The sequence below is a fragment of the Dama dama genome, chromosome 14 (assembly GCF_033118175.1).
Source record: "Dama dama isolate Ldn47 chromosome 14, ASM3311817v1, whole genome shotgun sequence".
Lineage (NCBI taxonomy): Eukaryota > Metazoa > Chordata > Mammalia > Artiodactyla > Cervidae > Dama > Dama dama.
Window position 1 is genome coordinate 21,540,377 of NC_083694.1, and position 25,496 is coordinate 21,565,872.

A 25,496-nucleotide genomic window follows, 5' to 3' on the forward strand; every position below is an offset into this window, starting at 1 on the left:
AACCATGCATACAGTGAGATTTACTCACACCAAGACAATATACATAAAATGCATATATTAAAAGACTAACTTGGCTGACATAAGAGATTCTGGAACACTTAAGGAATTAGAAAACACTACTAAAAACTCTAGACTACCATCAAAAATCAAGGTGAATTCAAATTGCGATTGAAGCCAAGTATGCAATTTCTCCCTCTTGAGAAAGACAGTGAATAAAATCCTTGAAACAGCAACCAGTGTCTTAGTGAAACCTGGTGGTACACCCAGCAGAAGCACACAGAAGAAAACAGAAAGATCTCAAATGCAAACAGCTGAGACCAGGCTTGACAGACAGATATGCTAACAGCGACAGCACTCCCAGGAAAATGAAGGAAATGCTGACCACTGACCATGGTATTTCCACCTAGGGAGTGAGGAATGAAAAGAAAAGCAGCAGTTACACCTTGGGCCACAGGTTCATGCACAAGACCCCACTTGTCAGTACACTCTCAGGCTATGTGTTAGAATACAGCTGGATTCTCGTCACTTATTCAGGAAGGTGAAGAAAAGTACTCTGACAAAGGAAAACAGTAATCCTCTAAGCACTTCAGATTTGAGAGTAAGGCCAAGCAGAGAGAGTTTTCCTATACTGTGAAATAAAAGTCACAACAATCTGTAGCTAAGTAATCAGATATTTAGAGCAACTTACAGTAAGAGGGCAGTAAGTGGCTTGCTTACTTGCTAGGAGATAAAATGGCTTTATGATCTCATACATAATAAAATAAATGGCAATTCAAAAACAGTAAAAATGAAATGGCTAATGATACCAATTAAAGCATAACTATCTATTTCTAGTTTATTTTACTGCAGAATTCTTATGCAGAGAAAATTACAAAATTCTTAAACCTATAGAAAATTCTTATAGAAATTTCTATAAAAATTACATACATATTAATGGTGACTATTTGAAATTTCTCCAAAATAACAGACATTGAAACTTTACGTGGACTAAATTTAAATAATTTAAAAGATTATGAAAATAGGTATAAAAATTCAAACAAATTCTGACTTTACAGAAAAGCATGTACTACTAAAGAACCACATAACCAACAGCATACTGATCATATATATCAACCTGTTAAAAAACAGTGAAAACTGTTCTATTGCAATGTGAGATGCTGCATTCTCTCCCTGGAAGAAACTGCTTCTTCTGTGTCTTACCGTTTAGTTTTGGATTTATGAACAATCTTTATGAATTGGATAGCACATCTTAATTAAACTCTACTTTCAGGGAGCTAAATGATTTACAAGCTAAACTTTGCTCTTTTTAGGGCCATGAAGGCTCCTTTATTCCAAACCAGAAGAAAATGGGGTAAGTCAGCACCAACACTGGTATCTGCAGTAACTTGGGGCTTTTGGTACTTTTATTTTAGTGTCTCTAAAACTGGAATCTTAAAACTGATGGTGTGACTCTTACTGGCAGCATTTTTGCTTCTTAGTGGAACAGAAAATAATAGTGCATCTTGATTTTTGATGAAACACAGTATCCTCTTCTAAAGACAAAATAGCCTCAGAGTTTAAACTATGGGTAGGGAAGGTTAAAGTGCATGTTTCATGCCAAAGAATGGAACTGACATAGTTGCCTACACAGATTATATTTAGGTCTCTTAAGTGTTCTCTGTTCAGAAGTGTTTCAAGTTAGCTAAAAGCAGCTGATGCTGCCTGCCTGTGGAGTCCTGCCTATTGTGAGGAAAACACCCCCCGCACAGTCTCTGCTTTTTTCACCCCCAGAGAGTGCAGGCAAGGCAGAATCACAAGATTTTAGTATGCTGGCCCAAGTAGTGCTCATCTATTGAGAAATCTGGTTCCTCAGTGAGACGCAACTGAATTCTCTATCCCAGTGCTGAACTTCTCTCTTAACTGGCCAAGACATATTGCTGAATTAGTGAAAACAGCCAACGGTTCAACTGGCAACAGGAGAGCTAGAGGTCTAGTCCTCACCTGTATCTTACCAATTAAGCAATCTACTGTGCGTAGTCGCTCAGTCGTGTTCAACCCTTTGCAACTTCATGGACTGTAGCCCGCCAGGCTCCTCTGTCCATGGCGATTCCCCAGGCAAGAATACTGGAGTGGGTTGCCTTGCCCTCCGCCAGGGGATCTTCCCAACCCAGGGATCGAACCCAGGTCTCCCGCACTGCAGGTGGATTCCTTACCATCTGAGCCACCAGGGAAGCAATCTACTACACTCCCATTTCTATAGTAGTGGGTTGTTGTTTTTTTTTTTCCTCTTTAGAACTAGTTCAGAAGGCCTTTTTAATTTAGAAAACATATTTTTCTAACTAGATTGAATTAAATAAGACAAATATCACAAGTTAGCTATTTCTCGCCCCAAATTACCTTTTGCTACCTGATTTCGACAAGCACGAAGAGACTGAAAAAGGCTAAATCCATCAATAGTCACAATGGCAGCTGGATATAATATACTCAACTCTTCATTCTGTTAAAGGAAGAAGAAAGGAGAAAATATTTCCATTACTGCCAAATAAGCATATCCATGTTTCTGTTATAGCTGAATATCACGATTAATGTAAAATAAAGGAATACTATAACTAAACAACCATCAAACACCGAACACATAAGACAGTAGCAGGCAGAGGAATAGTAAAAAACAAAAAGACTTTGTTTTTTTTTAATGCCTTTTGGTCAAGGACTTGAAATTCTTCTCAAATATGAGCCTTTGTACATGGTGAATATTTTCAGGACAGACAAAGGGAGTAACCCAAAAAAGTACAAGTTTCATAAAAGTGAAATTTAGTCACTATACAGATGCAAACAATACATAAAAGTCAAAAGAAGAGAAAAGAAACTCACCTGAAATCCCAGACGTATTTCAGTATACAGGGTCATACATAATCACACACTTTTGTACAAGACTATACCATATACAGTATTCTGTAACAGGTTTTTCCTTATTCAGTAATATATCAATTATATTCTTCCATTTCAGTATGTGAGCAAATCAATTTTTGTTGTGGGGATGCTGTATTGCATCGTATGTACCAAAATTTCAGTTATTACTGATGGACATTTAGTTTGGCCTGCTGGTTCCAGTCTCTCTCTCTACCATCCACACTCCACAGACGGAGTGATCTTCCTGAGATAAAGCAGAACAAACTACTGCCCTGATTAAATCTCTCCAGTGGCTCCCTTCTGCACTTAGAATAAAACCTGAACTCTACTCAAGCTTCAAGATGGGGCCTCTCCCTCCAATATCATCTTGTCCCTCTCCCCTTGCACCCTTAACACAAAGGTCATTGCACCTTCACCTCTCAAGTCGTTGCCTGCCTTTCTTTTGATCACTCAGATCTTAGCTCAAATGCAGGTGCTCTGAAAGGCTACTCCTGAGTCTGTCTCAAACATCAATTCCATTTCCTTGTCTCATTTCAATCTCATTAACATGATTACTTCCCTCACAGCACCTATCAGAGGCTGGAAACATCCTGGAAAATCTCCAGCTGTTCATCACTGGTTACCCTCCATCACCTCCAAACTGTAGGCTCCACAAAAGCAGAAACCTTGCATGTCTGGTTCAAAAATGGATTCTCAGTGATCACAACTGGGCTGGGCACATAACGGGCAGTAAATAAATGTTTATGAATGAATGAAATACTTTATAAACATCACTGCAGTAAACACTCTTTTGTATGTATCTTTTCACATCACTTTGATCTAAATTCCTTCAAGGAGGTCTGTTGGGTCACAGGGCATTCACAATTTTCATTTTCATCCATATTGTTAAACTATCTCAAGAAAGTACCTATCAGTTTATAACTCCACCAACAATACATGACAGTGCCTGATTCTTCCTCTGTCACCAAGCTTTATTAATCTTCATCTTTGCCAATCTGAAAGGTGAAAAATTATCCAAGTGTAGCTGCTTATAGTTCTGAGATTATAAGTAACATTCAAAAGTTTATCATATGCTGTTGACCAGTTATATTTCTTCTTTTGAGAACTGCCTTGTCCTTTTTTTCTACTGGACTATTGGGTGTTTTCATTTTTAAACATTTTTGTGGGCCACAAGGGGTGGGAGCTGATGTCAGGGTTCACACGACAATTTGACAATGCTAAGCTTACATAGTCCACTGAGCAGGGCGCGGGGAGAGAGGTCCCTGACAGGGAGGAGCCAATCACCAGCTAGCCAAGTATCTCCAAAACAAGACTGTTTTCCTGAAAAAGAAACTCTTACAAACACCAGTGTCCAAAAGCTGCAGAAATTGTGCTAAATGATAGGGATTTTTGTGCAGAAACCACAGAAGAGGCTTCTTTGGCATTCCAGAAAAACATCTCCCGTTGGAATCTTCTCCTGCAAAGATCAGTTATCCCACCTACTACACTCACTGCCCCAGAACTGAATTACAAGGAAATCTGCTCTTGTGATCTTTAATAGATGTGGGAGTGCACTAAAGATGCAGCAAATAGGTATTTCTGATATACAAACTGATGGACATTGGACCAAAAGATCCTTCTGTAGAATACAGAGTAACAACAAAGACTTCCCTCCGTGTGTTTAATAAACAGTTTTCAGTGAAAAGATTTTGACTCACAAATGCAAACAGCAAGCAAGTATTTAAATCTAAGTTATATTTTTCCACCAGCTCTAAAAACAGATTATTACAAACACAGTCAAGTTTAAAGTGTTTAAACAAACTTCACCTTCCAGGGAATTTGTTTTTTGTTTTTTTTTTTAAAAAGGGAAATGGCTCTTGAGAGGCAGCTTCAATAAACAGATCACCGTCTTGGATTTCCAACAGTTCCTTATTTGTTTCCTGCAATAGTCCCATTTCCTCCCAACTCCTTACGATCAGCATTATAACTTAAGTCTTCAGCCTTCAGTTTCATTTTCCTGTAACGGGTCCTTGGAAGAGTTCGTTCAATATCTGTGACTTCAATCATCATCTTCAATCTAGCCTTTGTGCGTCTGGGGTAGTTCTGTATCACTACAGGCATGATAGTATTTTCATTTTATTTCTTACCATCACCTCAAACATGTACAAAATAAAATTTATAATCTTTGTATACTACCAAGGCAGTCCCTTCTTTCAATTTTGTCAATGGCATGCCTCATGTAGGAGACCTTTAGAGCCAACTCATTTTTCTCTTTAAATTTGACACCTTGGGACTTTCTTGGTGGTCCAGTGGTTAAGAATCTGCCTTGCAATGCAGGGGACGCAGGTTCAACCCCTGGTAGGGGAACTAAGATCCTACGTGCAGTGGAGCAACTAAGCCCAGATGCTGCAAGCCTGAGCCTGAGCACAACTAGAGACTCTGTGCCACAGCAAAAGATCGCCCATGCCACTACTAACACGAGATACAGCCAAAAAAAAAAAAAAATTTAGCATCTCGATACAGTAACCCAGTCCTGTCAAATGTTCCTCCCTCTTCCCACAGCCATTCCAGTCCTGGCTCGCAGCACTGCACTCTATTACTGATAACTGAAAAAAACAGGATAACTAGCCTCCCTGATTCCAGATTCTCACAAATCCAATTCATTTGGAACAAAGTCCTTCAAGATCCCTTTGATGATACTACTTCCCTCTCATAAATCTCTAGTAGCTTCTGAATCTTCTGAAGCAATTCTAATTTTCACTTGGCTTTCAAATTTATGAACAATCTGGTGACTCAGAGTATTTGACAGTTTCTCAGTTTCTTATACAGTTTCTTTACTGTCTCACAGTTCCATGTTTGAATCTTCCCTGATTTTTTTTCCCCTAACTATCTAAAATATTTCCCCTTCTTTTCTAAGTTCTACACCCATTTTCAAGGCTTAATTCAAACTCTACCTCCTCGATGAAATTTTCCTTTATTACCCTAGTCCTAATTGAGCTCCCTCTTCTCTAAATTTGCACAGAAGTTATTCTGTTCATGTAAACTAGCAACTCATAAGGTAATGCTTAATATTACTGATTAACTTATTCACCAGCATTAACAGATATTAGTCTAGTCTTTCTTACTGGTTAAATTTCACTCCAGTCCATCTATCACACAATTTAAGTCCACAAAGGAACACAATATATATACATCTGCTTACTTCAAACCTCTTGGAAGCCAGACAGCACAAAGAGAGAAGGCATATTATATAGTTTTGACAATATACCCCACAAGATGTGCTGGACAAGAGCATATTAGTTTATGTGGCTCTACAATTACTGTACACACAATCAAAATTTTTGACTGTGAGACAACCAAAACCTAGGTGAGACACAGCACCTAGGAAGAAGTGAAAACTGTGGCATGCCTTAGACACTCAATAGTGTTATTTTCTCTATCAAAATTTTCTATGAATATAAAATATTTTCCACAGTAAATAAAAACTGAATAACCCCTTTTCTGAGAAATAGGTTAGTGCAATATAGTAGCACTATTAATGATACAGCTAAATCTTTTTTCTTTTACTCTACATACTTTTAATACCTACATCCAAATAAAAAAGATATAAGGTTATATAAAACCATTTTTTACCTTAAGTCACTATTAAGTTTTAAAAATGAGAAAACCTTTTGGTTTCTAACTTAAGTGTTTTATTTCACTGTGGAGCAAAGCATACAATATTTCAGTAAGACTGACTTACTGGTGCAGGACTGGTGTTCCCTACTCAGTTATGAATAGCTTCTATTTCTAAAATCTGACAGCAGAGCTAACTGTGCCACGAGAAGATATCTTTAAGTTTCCACCCAACAAGAAGGAAGAAGAAACTACTTCAGAGTAAAGCCACTGTCCCTCTGGACACAATCTCCTACGCTACCTGCTCAGTCACGCCAGGATGTCGTGGGATTTCGTAGGTCCTGCATTTGAGCTGAAGCACTGAGTCCTCGTTCAGGAGCTGGGCAAGCAGGAGCACGCCATTCTAGGAGGAAGCACAGAGACAGCCCCGCTTGTTTTCTCACCAATATACCTGAACAGGCGTGGCTGGGCAGAGCGGCGTTTCCCCCACAAGTCTTCCAGGGATGCCAGGTGGTCTGTCTGCAGAAGAACATGGCTTCTCTTCTCTACAGTTTACAGCAGAACTTCCCACCACCACGGCTCCCCCGTTCCAGCCTTCACCCCCATAAGGAATAACTACATATTCAAGTGGCAGGGAGTGAGTCACAAAGGAGTGTAATGGGAACGTGGAACCAGGTTTTCCAGTCAAATGGTGCCTTTTAACTGCGTAACACTCAACTCACCTCTGTGTAAAAGCGTACGTAACCCGAAGTAAAGCCCACCACGATGCAGGTCCAGTCTGGACGTCCAGTGGAACTCCTGTTACAAACAAAATCAATGATCTTAAGAGTTCATATACCAAACCAAAAAAAAAAAAAAGACTGACTTACTCACTTATCCTTACCTCTTCTGGCTTGCTAGTGGAATGCACAGAGCACTGGTTACACATTCCCTAAAAACAAAGACAAAATCATATGTTTACCCAATCAATTTATCAATGACTTTTGTATCTCTATGATTGGATATTAAAGGACAATTAAGTGGAAGATGAGCACTGTGGACCAGTTGTATCCAATATAGAAATTTAAAAAATGAGCAAAACTCCACCATAAGGAGGGTAATAAAACCCATTCACATAAAAGCTAATATCACATTCACTTGAGGTTAATAAAAAACAGTATTTTTCATTCTGTATTGTCATGAAAAGTATAAAAGTAAAAAAGCAAGCCTTTACTGTATACAACTGATTATACACAAAAGTAAGAAAACATCAAGGGATCACCAGGCAGTCATTTCCCACTGTTCCCCTCTCCTCCACATCAGTGAAGAACCTGGGCAGAAGGTGGGAGGAACTGGCAATCACACAACAGGCAAACTGCACTTCTGTTGGGAACGTGATTCTAGAGACTTGCCATATTTCAACTGGCTGGCTTCTTTTTTTATATTCTGCAGAAATTGCTGCTGATAACCTATTTCTAAGAACCTGCTGGGCTGGATGGTCCCTAAAAGATTTTTCTTTTTCTGACATGAAGATTCAAGAAAAATTTGTCCCATGCCCAGAGACAAGCCTCAAAATTAAAACAACTCCTAATGACCTCTTCCTTAAACTGTCAAAACTCAGGACCATCACCAGCTTACTCAACAAACTATAAATCCTCTTCCCCATACATCAAACTAGACACCAAACAAAATGAATCTTTTTGGTTGTTTGTTGTCTCTAAGGTAACTGAAAACATATTAAAGTAACACACTAGCATAAGCGGGTGAGGCTCTTGACAGCCTCAGCCCTCCTGTCGTGCCTGTGTGCTTAGTCGTGTCGACTCTCTGCGATCTTCTGGACTATAGCCTGCCAGGCTCCTCGTTCATGGGGTTTTCCAGCCAAGAACACTGGAGTGGGTTGCCATTTCCTTCTCCAGGGGATCTTCCCGACCCAGGGATTGAACCCACATCTGTCTCCTGCAGTGCAGGTGGATTCTTTACCTGCTGAGCCATCCGGGAAGCCCTAAAGTAACTGAACCTTGCATGTGCATTTCTGACAGAAATTAAATGTCTTCAGAATGCGTAGACTAAATGACTCAAGGAGAAATGGCATTTATTTTGACAAGAGTAGAACACAATTCACTGAGTCTCTACAGAGTATCAGCATGTACTGTGGATTTCTACTTGATTGTCTTTTATCTGAATTTAAAATCTAAAGAACCTTATTCATTCCAACCAGATAACTTTCAGTCATAAAAATTTAACTGAAAACAATGGTTGGCTGCAGGTTCCAGGCTAGCAGCTCCATCACGGAACCATACTAGAGATCTGGTTTTAAAACTCTAACCAGTTGGCAGGAAATTTGAATTTACTAACTTGCATTTCTTAAGTATTTATGAGTTTTAAGAATTAATGTAGCACTGTCCCCTTTAAGTACCAGCCCAGTGCTAACAGAGCAGAGAGGACCACAGCAGCCCTTGACTTCTTGGTGGAATAAAATTAACAACGAGGGGCTTCCCTGGTGGTCCAGAAGTTAAAAGTGCACACTTCCACCGCAGGAGACACAGTTCTGATCCTTAGTTGGGCAACTAGGATCTCATATGCCATGCGGTATGCTAAAAAATAATAATAATAAACAGCTAAGGAAAAGACTGCTCGTGGGGTTCTCAAGGCAAGAATACTTGAGTGGTTTGCCATTCCCTTCTCCAGGGGACCACATGTTGTCATGGGGTCGCAAAGAATCTGACACAACTGAGTGACTGAACTGAAGGAAAAGACAAAATGTAGACAGGATATTATGGAATTCTCTTTGCACTCTCCTGTAAATCCTCTCCAAACACAAGGGCTTTTTTTTGCTTCTTTGATTAATAATTACATGGTTAATAAAATTAAAATTTACTGCCCAAATTATGCTCTACAATCTCTAAAGCTGCAATGAACATACGTTTAATCAACATTCCAAATGACGAAACATCTTAGCAGATTGATACATAAGTCAAACAATTTCACATATACATTTAACGTATGGAGAGACAAAAAGAACTAACTGGTACCTACCCTTCTTCAACACTTAAAGAACCACTCCAACCAACAGCAAACTGCATTTCTTCCTTCCCTTTATCACTATGCTTCCATTTCGCTGAAAAAAAAGAAAACAAAACAAAAAACCAAACATCATCACACAAAATAACTTTAATTACAGCATACGAAAGCAGAGAATTTATTACTTTCATTCTTTTCCTTTAGAATGATGAGTGCAGAATTTAATAGTTCTATATTAATTGATGTGGGTCTTTCTATAAGTAAATATGTTTTAAAATTTTTATAAGATTGTTATTAAAAAACTCTTTAGTCTTTCTTCCAATTCAATCCATATAATAAAGTTATTAATTCTTATGTATTACCCCACCATTTTTATTTATAAAACTTTTATCTTCAATTGGCAGAGAAAAATTTTCTAATAGATTTATGCTATTGGAGGGCAAATCTGCTTATTGGCACCACTCGGTACCCATTTAATACAAGACCTTATTTTGATCAGTGAGGTTTTCCACATTCTATATATAGCCAAACTTTAAATTTAATCTTCAACAAAAATTGTAAGCTAAGCTTATACCCCAAATAGGAAACAACAGTACTGTGAGCTTTCAAATTAAGACTTGAAAGTCACACAATTCACATTATTGCTAAGAAGGGATCAGTGGCCTTTTTAGCTCTAACTGCCCCTTGTGAGAACTGGGCAATGCCCAAAACTGCTTCTGAAGTGCCAGAGAGACAGCTAGAGTATCTGCAGTCAAGAATGAAAAACAGAGAGGAAAGAAACAGAAAAGAAAGCTAAAGAAAGGGGAAGAGAAAGAAATAAAAGATAATCAAAAGTGCTGTGCAACATATCAAACTATCAAATGCTACCATAAAATAGAGAAGTAACATGTTTTCTTTCTCCCTAATCCATTTTCTATTCTATGCATTAAAATAAATGAAAATTACGGAGTACTTACGCACTAGAAATACAGCTTTTTGTTCCCGAGCTATAACCATAAGATCATTGGTTGGAGATAATGATAAAATACAATCTTGAAGCCAGGAAGTTTTTTGTGGTTTGCAAGTATTTCCTTCTTCTTCCTGTTGAGTAAAACTACAATTACTTCCATGGAAAAATATCAAGAACAGTTCAATTCACCTTGTCCACCTTGAAAAGCAAGGGAAAAGAAACCTTCCCAATTCTTTTATAGTCTCAATAATATCTGTTATCAAAACATGTCAAAGATGACCGATAAAAAAAATACTCACCACAAGCAGATCTCAGTTTTGAAAATTCATGTAAAATTTTTAAATAAAACAGATAGCAAGACATTAAAAGAATCTCACACAGGGATCATTCCAGAAATGATTTAGTTAGGAAATTTGGTAACTAATCCTGCTTGAGACAGATAGCTAGGGCATCTGCAGCTAGACAGCAAAGAAAATATTACCTGACACTTATGGCCTGTAAAGTATGATAATTATGACATTTCTTTTTTATGTGGTCTGAAAGGTGTTTTCTTTTTTTCAACTGAATATGTACTTACTATATAGGTAAATTCCTATGGTTAAAAATTCACAGATCCAAAAAGGTCTTTGCAAAGCCTGACAATTCCTATATTCCAGCCGCCGTGCTGTTCACTCTGGAGACAGCAGTGTGACTGTATCTCATGGGTACTTCCAGAGACACCACGCACATAGGCAAACAGGATTAACTACCCCTTCTCCTTTTCTGACACAAATGGTAGCATGCTACACACATACTTCTATATTTTATTTTTTTTCTCTTAACATATACCTTAGATTTCACTCTACCTAAAGTTGCTTAATTTTTGATGGCTGTAGAGCCACTGTAGAAACACCCCAGCCCCTACTGATTGACATTTGCGTTGTTCACATTCTTTTGCTGCTACAAATGATGTTACAATGAGTAATTTTACACGTTTATCAGTTTATGTGGGAGGATGCCAGCAGGACAAGTTCCTAGTCAAATGGAACGTGTGTTAGTAAATTTGCTAGCTGTGCCCAAACTGTGCTCTGCAGAAGGTATGTTAATTTATAATCTGACCCAGCAAGTTTTGAAAGTGCTTGCTTCCTCAGGGACTCTTCAAAACTCTGATCTTTGTCCAACAAGCACATAAAAAGTAGTATCTTAGTCTACAGCATTGCTCTTATGAGTGAGAATGGGTATTTTTTCATATGCTCAGGAGACTTTTCTATGAATAGTATGCTCCCTTCCTTTGCAGACCCTCGGTTGGGTTGCTGTTCTTTCTCTAAGTGATTTGTATATACTTTTTTTTTTTTTTTAAATATAAAGCGTTTATTTTTCCTGATAACATTGTATTGCTTATTGGAGATTTATTTTGTTTTACTCAAAACACAGAAAATAGAAGCAGAAAATCACCCACAATTGGGACACCACTGAATTTTCACACTATCATCTTAATGGCTATTGAAGGTTCTTTTCCTTAGAAACTGCTTAACAATTCTGCTATTTTGGGGCATGTTCTGACATTATTTAAAAAAATGGTACAACAAAATCTCTACATACCTTTCCCTTCTTTTGCTTTTTACTTAGCATTTTTACATACAAAGAAAATTGGTTCTTTGAACAAAAGTTTTCCCCAGTTCACGTCATAGCTTAGTTTTCTTCATGCAGAATTTTTAAATTTTATGTACTAAAATTACTGATCTATTAATATTTACTCTCTTATAGCTTCTAGGTTTTATGTCATTTGATCTTCCACCTTACTCAACCCTAGCCGACAGCTTTTGGATTGGGATGGGAGGGAAGAGAGGTGGAAGAGATGCAGGTTGCTGTCATTTAAAAAAAAAAATTATGGTTTTTAAAGCTTTTAGGGCTTCCCTGGTAACTCAGATGGTAAAGAATCCCCCTGCAATGTGCGAGACCTCCGTTCGATCCCTGGGTTGGGAAGATCTCCTGGAGAAGGGAATGGCAACCCACTCCAGTATTCTTGCCTGGAGAATTCTGTGGACAGAGGAGCCTGGTGGGCTACAGTCCATGGGGTCGCAAAAAGTCAGACATGACTACGTGACTAACACAAACAATAAGAATATATTACTAGTACAATGAAATTTAAAGGATTTTAAAAACAGAAAATCATCCTAATCAGAAATATTATGGCAGTATTTCTAGGAAAGATAAATATTTCTTGCTGTGATACTATTAAAGAAATGTTTAAAACAGAAATAAAATATGGATTATAAGACATTAGGAAAATCTCCATGTAAGTCTGAAACCTCTGGAACAGTCATGCGATTATTTTTGCTTCTCAATGGAACACTGAGGAATCAACCAGATTCCTCTTTCCTCTGCAAGGTATGCTAAAGAGGTTGCACTCACTCCCAAAAGACAGGGAGAAGAGTCATACTGGCAAGATCCCTTATTTTAGTAAAACAACAATTTTTAGGACTTTTGTTATCCAGTCTGCTGTTTTTAATGTGCATTTTTCTACATATAAGCCAGGGAGAAAATTATTCCCTAAAAAGTGAAAGTTCTAAGGTAAAAGTTAGTTGTAATGAACTTCTGCCTTGACCCACACTTTCCGCCTGAGCGCACAGTCTGTTTAGCCAGCACTCACCCAGGACTCCTCACAGAGCCTTGGCCGCCGAGGGCATCACCACCTTATGGTTCCCTCCACTTTAATGAGATCCAATTACACGAACTCTGAGGTTCAGGAGTTTTCAAGTGAAAACCTCCTTCCTTCAGGACAAGAATCAAAGCAGGGAGAGCCATGCAGGGTTATTATCTAAGTGCTGTGTTTGGTAATAAACTAAGAGTATCTGAACTCCTTGACTGCTCTATAAAATTTCCATCTCATTGCAACAGAAAAGAAATCCAAACAGTGCTCCAGAAAAGGGATAATACAGCTCTACTTTTGGCAAGCTCTATAAAAAAATTTTTTTTAAATAATAGAACATTTATACAAATGGGTTCCTTCCTTTTATCATACTTCCAAAATTTTGTTCAAACAGTAAACTCCAAAAAGTTTGTAAAAATTACTTTTCAACAAAGAGTATTATTCCTGTTTTTATCCTGTTTTCAAAATAATGTCACTAGTAAGGATGACAGCTGTGTTTACATTTGCCCAAAAGACAGAGAGTTTAAAAAATGCAAAGATGGAAGGAATTTAAAGACTAACTGGCCCAAACCTCATTCGACAATACAGACAGTAGAGTCTTGGGATGGTTAAGAATGTGCACTCCCTGCCACACAATCAGCGTCTGAGGCCAGAGGAGGACCACGCACACCGTGGCGGGCGACTGCAACAGGTCTTTAAGAAGCCTTAGGGTCTGACTCCAGTCTGGGTCAGTGAAAAGCGTTTTCTCTGAAAGAGCTTCTCTATTACTTATCACTATACAGCAGACTGGGCTTCCCTGGTGGCTAAGAGGTAAAGAATGCACCTGCCAATGCAGGAGACGCAGGTTTGACTCCTGGGTCGGGAAGATCCCTCGAAGAATGGCAACCTGCTCCAGAATTCTAGCCTGGGAAATCCCATGAACGGAGGAGCCTGGCTGGCTACAGTCCATGGGGTCATAAACAGTCTGAACACAGCTTAGCAACGACACAACAACAATATACCAGGCTACTCTTTCTGTGGTTCTGCAAACTGATTTAGAGCTGTGAGGAACCATATTTGAACATGGGAGTCAGCACATTCTTGAGGCATTGCTCTGCGTTCTCCTTTAGAAAGACTCTTTCTTCTCTTTTCTCTCTGTCCATATCACGTGCCAGTTCCTATTGCAATCCCCTTCTCCTCTGACTTTACCATCTTTTGAATTTATTGCCATGAAAAGTCATACTATCCTCTGATGTTCCTTCTGTGATTGCATTGCTCCAACCTTAGACTAGACGTCTTCAATACTTTCTATGACTCCTCTACTCTGTTCACTGCACAACTGCAAACATGAGTGAATAACAGCTTTCCAACTCCTCCTTATTTATATTTACAAAGATACTTGAATAACCTAGTATGTATTCTTACACATGAAACTATATGACAATAAGCAACTGATTCAAGGCTAGTATGCTAAGTAATGTATCCATAAGGAATAATAGTATCTTTAGTAATATTGTTCCTTAAGTAATTTTATGATTTAACATTTTAAGATTATGGCTGACATATCCATGTAGGTACAATATCCATGTACGTACAAGTAAACATCCAAAGTACTACCCTCTCTATTGGGTCTAGAACTCAGTATCAAATTATAATCAAGCTTTGTCTGCCACCATGTCCAGCAAGTGGACTATAAGCCATTTCAGCACCAACAAGAATTCTGCCCTGTAAGAATTAACCAAGATGAAAGCACAAGAAGTAGATATCACCGAGAAGCAAATTCAGAGAAACGACTCCACAGTGACTGGTTACAGCCCTACCCTTGCTAAGCCATCTCATTGGTGCACGTTTTTAGTAACACGAAACCACACGATCGGCATTCCAGTTTCATCTACTGATGATGAGGGCTGGCGGGAGGGGTGAGAAGATGGCGAAAACCGATACCTTCTATCACTCTTCACTCTCCAACTCTCCATCTTTCCTGCGACTGTGGGACTAAAAGCAGATCCTCCTAGTCTGTCATGGCAAAGCTGAATGAGTACAAGCGGGAGTTCCAGATACCAAAATTAAGTTATAGAACACTCACATGACTATATTATACAGGCAGAGGTCAGAGATACTGTGGGTTCAGCTACAGACCTCCACAAGAAAGCAAACAGCACAACAACGTGAGTCACATGAATTTTTGATTTCCCAGTGCATATAAAAGTTATGTTTTTACTATCCTGTGGTCTATTAAGTGCATAACAGCATTATGTCTAAAAAATGTACATTCTGTAATTTAAAAATATTTACTGATAAAAAATGCTAACCATCATCTTAGCCTTCAGTGAATCATAATCGTTTTACCAGCAGAGGATCTGAAATATTTCAAGAATTAGAAAAATGTGACAAAGAAATAGGAAGTGAACAAATGTTGGAAAGTTGCGTTGATCACTTGTTTGATGCAAGGTTGCCACAAACCTTCAATTTGTAAAAAAAAGAAACAAAAAACCACTATAATCTGCAAAGCACAAGGAAATAAGGTATGCTATTCCTGTTGTTGTGGTTAAGTCACCTTCAACTGTTTTGCAACTGCACAGATTATAGCCTTCCAGACTCCTCTGTCATGGGACTTCCCAGGCAAGAATACTGGAATACATTACCATTTCCTTCCCTAGGGCTTGTAGTATATTAGCTTACATTATATTAAGATATCATATCATCATTAGGATTTGAAGTGTTATAAAATTCTAGATTTAAAGCTTTAGTCTTGCTGCTTGGGAATGATTCTAGCTTGTCACGAAATGCAATTGTGTGTGCTCTTAACACAAGCTCGATAGCTCTTTTGATCCACAGCCACACTGGGGCGGGGTAGAAGCAACCACAAGTTCCTGGTCACTTGTAATTCTGAAGGTACAATATTCAATGTATCAGATTTGATAAAATAAAAAGCCTTTTAAGGACACAACTAAAAATAAATATTATCTTTAAAATTATAAACAGAGCTAAAATGTGCTATTTCTCCACAGGCTTGGCTATTTTGCCCCATGCAGTGTGAATTTTATCAGAAAATGATAAAGCAAATGGAAGAATTGAAAACAATTGGGAGTGGAGGTGGGTGAAGAACTCCTATAAATCAAACGTCTTTCAATAAGTCCTCAAAAAGAAAAAGAAATCCCTTGGTACATCTGAATCAACAATTAATACGCTATACACAAAGGCAAGCAAAGAACAAAAGGATGGGAAAGCAGATGTCCTACACTGTTCACTGTCCTAGAATGCCTGCTACTTACACCCGAGCAACGTGGCAGGAATGAGGCCAGTCATGTGAAATCGCCTCTCATGATTAAGGAATCCTTTGGCGCCACCCTAAGCAGAGGACAGTGATCCCATCGAAAAGTGTTTGCTCCAGATGTGTGTTTGGGTTTGGCCACGTAACTCAACAGGAATGACAGAGGGCTGACATCAGTGACCTGGATGATGTACACAGGAACATCCGCCAAACACTTACTAAGTGCCAGACACTTAGTAAATGTGCTAAATGCTTTCCACATAAATCGTGCTTAATTCTCACTGTTGCTCTACAAGAAGGTTCCATTACTACTCTCCTTCCCTACATCACAGAGGGAGCGGGGATGTGGACACACATTTGAACACAGGCCCTGGGGTGCTGTTCCCTCCGTGCTGTTTCCACGCTGCACTGCCCTGAGAAGCTGGGCCCTGGAAGCACAACTGTCGCAGCGCTTTCAACCCCGCTCTTCTCTGCATTCAGAATGAAGGGGGTGGCAAGGAGCTCTAGTCCACTTCTAGACTGAAAGACAAGCGCCCCTCGATGATTAAAAAACTAAAGGGTGGAAAGTGGGCTGTCAAGGTCTCGTAAGAATGTGCCAACACACATTTGCTGGCCGCTAAGATGCAAGCTCATCACTGTTTTGTACCATAAGGGCATCTGCTACCAATAAAGATTTTTCTGAAAACCTCCCACACGAATATGGGGCCCATGGCCATGAACAATGCTCCCCTGAAGGTAATGATTCTAAAATAATGTGATCATGTGATAAAGTACTTAATTTCCCTAGTGAGGCACGATATTTAAAAATCAAAAACAGCACCATCAAGGACTACCTTGGCTTTCCACAAACATCAGCAAGCACTCAGATACTAAAGTTAACATTAAATTCATCCATTATCTATAAAACACAGCTCCTGCTTAGGGGTGGGAAAAGAGAATGTATAATTTTCTTTAGCATATCCTAAACTTCAAAGTTTTTTCTTTGCCTTGAGATAAGTAAAATTTTTTCTTAATCTGCACAAATATGGAAGCCATCAATGCAGATTATGAAAAGGAATCCATTCTAAACACTAGGACTGTAACAAATACATATTTTAAAATTTTATTTCTTTTGATGTTAATCCCACAAATTCGTCAAACGATTAGTCTTTCACAAGACAGGAGACGGAAAAAAAAGAAAACAAACAAACAAACAAACAAAAAAGACAGGAGACGGAAAATGCAGTAATTTAACCAACCTTTCAATTATAGCTGGCCACCACAGGGGCTGGTAAATATCACTCTGTGAAGAGTGGCAAATGTCTCCTGGTGTATCAACCACTGTGATGACTAGAGAGCCTCTGCAGTAGCCCAGAGTAATTTTTCAAAGCTTTCAACTTTAGCTAACAAGTCCATCATTTGCAGTTCTCACTGTCACTGTCGTGTGCTGTCACAGACACGTACATGTAACAGTGGTGCCAACAGAATCCAGTACAAATAAGGGACCTGCGTCAGCATATCCTGCGTACATTCTCAGTATTTCACTTCCTAATTCATGGGAATAAACTAGTCATCTACACTTTCTTAACCAAGAGATGTAAGTGCTCAGCAATTCCGAAACACAAAGAAATAAATAACAATGCTATATAAGTTGTCTTTTTTTTTTTCTCCTAGTTTCCTATAAGCATATGTACTACCCAATGCTTCTCAAACTTTTTTTAGGTTGCAGGACTTTCTTATTCCCAAACCAAACTTTACTCAGTATTTTAATATATGAAATAGATAAAAGCAGAAATGAGGAAGCGTCTCTGCAGAACCTGAGAGCTTTCTCTAACACAGCATGAAAAGTATTGGTCTTGGCCATTTTCCAGATTGCAGACTAAAATTCTCAAATCAAACATACAAAATTAAGGTCTTGTCAAAATTTAAATGAGGCAAAGCAAGAGCTATAAAGTTGGTTACAAATTTCATTATGGATAACTCAAAGGAAAAAAAATTACAAACACAGTTAGTCACAAAAATCTCTGACTTCAATCTCTCAGTTTTTAAAATCATTTTTCTTTCTAACCTTAGAGTAACTTAATGATAATTCAGTAACTCTTCCAGTTTTATTTCAACTGTCAATTCCAGTAGGATTAATTCTGCTATTATTTTAAATTGTATATATAATATGATCCCATTTTTAGAGAATTATCTGTGTGCCCATTCATCCAACCACTCAGTCAAATATGCCTACAATTATAACTTCTTAAAGTTAGTAATGATGACTATTCTGAGATGTCAGAAAGTTGATTATCTTATTCACTATATTTTTTCCTACCTGAATTTTCTGTAAACTTCATTTTTATTTTATTTTTTTTTGTAAACTTCATTTTTACAAAAATTACTCACAATAAATTACAACAAAATACCAAACATAAAAGTCAAACTTCTTTATTTTTGAGACTATACTTAATACTAAAATCTATGTGCTTCCTAGGCACCATGGGATATAAGAAAGTACTAAACAATTATTGCTCAAAAACTTCACTATCTAGTTGGACAAATAAGATTCAATAAATAAGAAACAATCAGCATCCAACATAAGTAAGAACAGATCTGACAACTAAACTATGCTATGGACCTTAAACTGCTATTAGTGTTCACATACACACACACACACACACACACCCCAGTACACATTCCCCCAAAAATATGTGAGTGAAAAGCATGCAAAGATGACCAACTTCACTCATAAATTTAAAAATACAAATTAAAGCACTGAAATGGCATTTCACATCATTCTTATTTTGCAAAGTATATAGTTTGATAATCTACTAGGGGCCAATGATTTCAAAAAGTACTGCCATAAGAAAACATATTCATCTCTCATAGTCTGGAGTTTCCCAGGATTGCTAAAAATAGATGTACAGAGAAATATTTCATTTTTTACAAAATAAATAGCAATTAGCTCAGAGATGTTTTCACTTCTGTGACACAGAGAGTGAAGGAAGACAGTCTCACTCCGCTTGGAATATACACTGAGGCAGGCTTTTGGAAGCACCATTCGGCAATTTCTATTAAAATCTGAAATATACATGTATACCTTTTCGGGCTTCCCTGGTGGCTCAGTGGTAAAGGATCCGCCTGCCAATGCAGGAGATATGGGTTCCATTTCTGGGTCAGGAAGGTCAACTAGAGAAGGAAATGGCAACCCACTCCAGTATTCTTATCTGGGAAATCCCATGGATGGAAACTGGTGAGCTACAGACCATGGGATCGCAAAAGAGTCAGACATGACTTAGTAATAACTAAAACAACAACATGTATACCTTTTAGGAATTTATTCTAAAGGAAAAATAAGAATGGCCAACATTTACTGAGCACATACTATGTATGTTCCAGGTACTATTCTAAGCACATCTCATTTCATCCTCCTAATAATCCTGTAATTTTAATCCTATGACTGATAATCCTATTAGTCCCACTTTAGGAATGAGGCAACTGGACTGAGAGAAGTTACAGAACTTGTCCAAGGCTGTCCAGTCACTGAGTGGCAGAGATAGGCCAGAAATTCCGGCAGTCTGACTTTCATTCATTATACTGCACACATCTGTAACCAAAGATGCACAGATGTAAAAATGATTACAGCACTGCCTGTGACAGAAAAGAGAACAAAAACAAAATGTCCCTCAACAGGGGTGTGCCTAAATCAATCACAATACATCTATACAATGAAATAGTACTACTTTAAAAGAACTACATGATTTATATATGGAGATACAGAAAAACCTCCATATTGCACTAAATGGAAAAGGCAAGACTTAGAACAGTATGTAAAAATGAAGTCTATACGGACCTTGACATAAAGAGAATTAAACATATCAATTTTACTCTCACTTTCCCCAGCACTCTCAACCCCTCTAAAACCAGTAGGAAAAGATTTTGCTTCAAGTATGGGCAAAAAGAAAAGAGAAAAACCACTAAAATTTGAGAACTAGAAAGCAGATGGACAGGAGGTAACTGATTTTACAGTCCTTAGAAAACTAACTCCCACTAAAGTGATGCTGGGGAAAGCTGAGAAGCAACTCCAGTTGCACTGCAAAATTGCCAACAGGCTTAGGAACTGGTGCCAGCTCTCTGTGGAAGTGACAGCAAAGAGTGGCTAAAGTCAGAAGGCTTGGTTGAGAGTGCTTAGACAGATCCCCTCCCCTACGCCTCACACTCAGTCGCTGTCCCTCTCTCCCTGCCAGAAGACCAGAGACCCATCACTATGCAAAACCAACTCCCAGAATCTACCCTGCAGGAATGCCTGAGAAGTCCAGACTTGAACTAAAATGAACAACTGTCGAGAGCAAGAAAAAGTGGTGACTAAAATATGGAGACTAAATACAGAGACTAAAAACAGGTTGCTCTTAAATATTTAGGCATTAATATTGCCACCAAGACTGAGCCTGGACTGTTGGTTGGTCTGTGGCCAAAGACCCAAGAACAAGCTTACACTGTTTGCTGGTGAACAGTTCTTTAGCTGCACTTTTCACACTAGCAGACCACTCCACCGGAATCTACTAAAACCAAACTCATGGCCATAAAGATAAAAAGGGTTTTTTTCCCCTCCTTTTAAAAAAAAATTAAATAACTTTATTTTTTAAATTGAGGTATAGCTGATTTACAAGACCAAAAGCTTGGAGGCCCCCAAACAAGGCCAAGAAATTTTAGAGAACAAAAGGTGGTAAAGGCAGGAAGAAAGGCTGAGAGATTGACACAAAACACCACGGGCTTTCCACGATTTTGATTTCTGAACTCCCGCATGACTAACATTTTGGGTGGACAATCCTGTTTTGGAGGATGCCCTGTGCACTGTAAGATACCTCGCAGCATCCCTCCAGTTAGCACCTCCCCGCAAGCTATGACAAGCAAAAGTGTCTCAAGACGTTGCCAAATGTCCCCTCAGTGGCGGAATCATCCCTGGTTGAGAAGCACTAGGCTAAACTCAGCTTTGTGTTAATGTGGAGAGGAAGGTCATTGGGAAACAAAAGTGTTTCTAATAGTCCAAAGTCCTGATGAGGCCCACCTTAGGAAACAGACCCTCTGCGACCACACCCCTCACAAGAGAGTCTGGGGCGTACCCACAGCATCTGTGGGTACTCTCCTGCCTCTGGCCAAGCCCGTGCTTACGTCTCTTCTGTGGCAGATGGTACCAGTCCACAGACACCAAAATAAGGTGAGATATTTTCCAGCACTACCCCAGATTATTGCCTGAGATGGTAAAGAATCTGCCTCCAATGTGGGAGGTCTGGGTTGGGACGATTCCCTGGAGAAGGGAATGACAACCCACTCCAGTATTCTTGCCTGGAGAATCCCATGGATAGAGGAGCCTGGCGGGCTGCTGTCCATGGGGTCACAAAGAGTCAGGCAGGACTAAGCAACTAACACTTTCACTAATGCTCTAAGGATCTCTAATCAGGTTGTGCTGTCTCCTATCTCTCAGCCTGTAAATAAACATTTCTCTGGGGCCTCTACCTGGCCAGCATGCTTATATTCCCATTAATCTGCAAAATCAGTAGTGCCTCTGTAAATGGCATTCTATCACCTTCTGTAAAACAGATGGAACAAATTCCTAGTGTCTTTTTGAATGGAAATTTCCCACGCTGCCTACCTTTACTGAGAACCTTAACCCAAGAGCTTTTGTGTTCCTGTTCCAGAAACTGCTGTCAAGCTAATCCTTGATTCTGTACTTCCAACCCTTTGGTTTTAATGAAAGAAAGCTCATTCAATCTGCCTTGCTAGTTAAAATTAAATTAACCTGTCAAGTTTCTCCCCACTGCCTCGACTCCCACTGTAGCATGAGGCTGAGCAAAAGAGCACCTTCCTCCCAAAGCAAAAAATTATACCCCAACTAAAAGCCCTTGCATGCATGCTGTGTAGCTTCAGTCATATCTGACTCTGTGTGACCCCATGGACTGTAGCTCGCCAGGCTTCTCTATCCATAGGATTTTCCAGGCAAGAATACTGAAGTGGGTTGCCATTTCCTTCTCCAGGGATCTTCCTAACCCAGGGGTCGAACTCCTGTCTCTTGTGTCTCCTGCACTGGGAGGCGGGTTCTTTACCACTAGCCCCACCTGGGAAGCTCAATTCCCATTACAGCGTGAGGCTGAGCAAAGTATCATCTCCTTCCCAAAGTGAAAAATTATACCCCAACTAACAGCCCTTGTGCTGTGCTGTGCATAGCTGCTCAGTCGTGTCCAACTCTGCAACCCCACGGACTGTAACCCGCCAGGCTCCTCCGTCCACGGGGATTCCCCAGGTAAGAATACTGGAGTGGGTTGCCATCCTCCAGGGGATCTTCCCAACCCAGGGATTGAACCCAAGTCTCCCACATTGCAGGTGGATTCTTTACCATCTGAGCCACCAGGGAAGCCCATTACAACACTGTAAAAAATACAATTTACTATCTGCCATAGATCACTAAGCGATAGGTGTTACAGTACAACTATCTTCTTTCCCCGTTTCCCCCAGTCAGGTACTACTATCTGTCACAATGCCAGCTTAGAATTCAATACGGGGAAAGATCTTTGTTTTGCCTTTTCTTCCATCCTGAAAACCTATTCTGTTTGTCTTTCAATCCTTTAGTGTATTTACTCATGGGCGAGGAGGAATTTCTTAACTTTATTCATTGCACTTCTAGATATAAACGTTACACCTGATATGGATCTGTTATTTGGGGCATTGTTAGGACTGATTTGTATTCCACCCCCAAATTCACAAGTTCTAACCCCCAACGTGACTCTATCTGAAGATGGGCCTTTAAGGAGGCAATTAGGGTGAAACAAGGTCTTAAGGGTACATCCCCAACCTGTTAGATTGGTATCGTTATGAGAGGAAGAGACACCAGAACCCACTCTGTCTTCACACACAGAGGAAAGGCCAGGTAAGGATGCAGCCGCCTGAAAGCCAGGAAGAAGAGTCTCATCAGAAACCAACCAGGATGGCACCCTGCCCTTGGGATTCCAGCCTCTAGGGCTGTGAGAAAATTAATTTCTGTTGTTTAAGCCACCTTGTCTGTGGTGTTCTGTTATGGCAGCCGACAGACTAACACAGGCATGAAATAGCTACAGGAGAAGGACATTTGTCCTTTTCTATAATGGAAGGAATGCTTAAAGTTCTGAAGCCTGCCATACAGATGAATGCCTTCTTGGACGCAGCTGGCTATTGCTGATAATAGATACTAGAGTATGCTTTCTTCACTGAGTCTTCATTCTACTTGACACCCCAGAAGCGAAATTAAAGAGGCTTTCTCCTTTCTTAGCAAAGCCTTATCCAGACGCCTGGTACTAAATCTCTCTGATTATAAAAGCTTTTTATTCCCTTCTGCCATAAAAATAAGAAACTACTATCAAAGAGCTGACAGTCTCCTAGAGATAAAAAGCACTCTGAACCTTTCATAACTCTTTTGCTGGACTCAGTAGCAGTGAGCTGGCCTTCAGGTCGGCATTCGGTGGCAGAGGCTGCCACACTCTACTCTTAGGTACCCTTCTCTGTGGTTCACTTGACACACCACTGCAGCCTCCTAAAGACCAGAACACGACTCGTCTCTTAATGTCAGATTAAACAAGAATGAAAACCTACTTTCCTCTGCTGGTCACAGTAACCGCCAAGGACAATTGGTGGAGAAGCCTCATTGTTTTGATAGCGATAGCACCCTGACTTAAAGATGTTCCACTTCTTCCAATCCTGGTCTCTCATCTTTAAGGATTGGAAGAAGTGGTCTCTCTCATCTTTAAAGGCTTCCCTGATAGCTCAGTTGGTAAAATAGCCACCTGCAATGCAGGAGACCCTGGATCGATTCCTAGGTTGAGAAGTTCTCCTGGAGAAGGGATAGGCTACCCACTCCAGCATTCCTGGGCTTCCCTTGTGGCTCAGCTGGTAAAGAATCCGCCTGCAATGTGGGAGACCTGGGTTCGATCCCTGGGTTGGGAAGATCTCCTGGAGAAGGGAAAGGCTACCCACTCCAGGATTCTGGCCTGGCGAATTTCATAGACTGTACATGGGGTCACAAAGAGTCAGACCATGACTGAGTGACTTTCACTTCACTCATCTTTAATGTGGACAAGAACTGTCAGGGGACTCATGGAAGGCAGCTTTTGGTTTGCTGTTTGTACATGACAAGAGAGGGTAGAAGTTCCCTCTCCACTCCAACTAGGTGGCCACACCTACGCTGTGAAATGCACCGTGCACGTCTGCATTTCACACATTTGCCAAAATTCATTCTGATTCTTGCTAGGCCCCTGGAGCTGGCTGTGCCTCTGGAGTTGTTCATCACCGTAGATGGCAGCAGAAGTAACAGAAGTCTCTTGCCTCAGCTGAGTAAAATTGCTAACAGTCCTGGCTATAACTTTTCTCAGCAGAACTTCATAATGATGCTTCACAGAGAAAGTTCTGGATGATGCTGCTGTGTCAGGCAGAGGTCACATCCTTTTCCCTGGCCACAGTGCCATGTTGTCTTGTTTTGAAGACTGCATCCAAATTCAAAGAAGCTCTCTTAAACATTACAGGATGACCTGAACATCTGAACAACTGCCTCAGTGTTCTAGCCCACTTTTGTTGTCATCCAAATACGTTCTCCCTCACCATATATATATGAGACAAAGACAGGGTAAAGGGTTCAAACAGTTAGGAATGACTGGTACCCCCAAACTGTTGTCAACAAGACCTAACAATACTGCCTCACTTCAAGTCCACAGTGTGAGCAAATCCATCAAGACAAAGAGAACAACCCACCCTCATTCCCAAGGGTCACCTGTGAATACTCAACTTTTATCTGAATCAAGCCATGCTCCACATGTGAGTAATTTCATGTGTTTTCAGAAGGAGTAGAAGCATATTTTGGCTTTTAACTGAAACAGTTAAGATATGTCATCCCTAGATTTAGGATCGCCTTCCCAATAAAGAGAAGACAATACACTTTACAAGTCAGATTGAAAGGAGGTTGGTAACACCTATACAATCTAACTAGACTGTCATTGTCCATGTTACTAGGATCAGCTGGAACGGTGCAACTTCAAAATGATGTACTGAAAATAAACAACCCACGACCTTTGTGAGCGTGGGAGGCAACCTATCCCTCAGAGCAGCCACGGGGAGCTTCAAAAACCAGCAATCAGTGTTGGCCACCCCATGTGGCACATGTGATCTTAGTTTCTGGATCAGGGATAGAACCC

General features: G+C 39.7%; 1 protein-coding gene across 2 annotated transcripts in view; it reads right to left on the minus strand.

Moving 5' to 3' along the window:
- Positions 1 to 25,496, minus strand: part of RAB3GAP2 (RAB3 GTPase activating non-catalytic protein subunit 2) — a 106,579-nt gene that overhangs the window by 56,075 nt on the left and 25,008 nt on the right. For both annotated transcript variants that reach the window (XM_061160063.1, XM_061160062.1), the window contains exons 3-8: positions 10,440 to 10,563; positions 9,499 to 9,580; positions 7,367 to 7,414; positions 7,206 to 7,281; positions 6,785 to 6,886; positions 2,377 to 2,476 (exon numbers count right to left, since the gene is read on the minus strand). In XM_061160063.1, the coding sequence (XP_061016046.1) occupies positions 2,377 to 2,476; positions 6,785 to 6,886; positions 7,206 to 7,281; positions 7,367 to 7,414; positions 9,499 to 9,580; positions 10,440 to 10,563 (532 nt within the window). The remainder of the gene's footprint in view (positions 1 to 2,376; positions 2,477 to 6,784; positions 6,887 to 7,205; positions 7,282 to 7,366; positions 7,415 to 9,498; positions 9,581 to 10,439; positions 10,564 to 25,496) is intronic.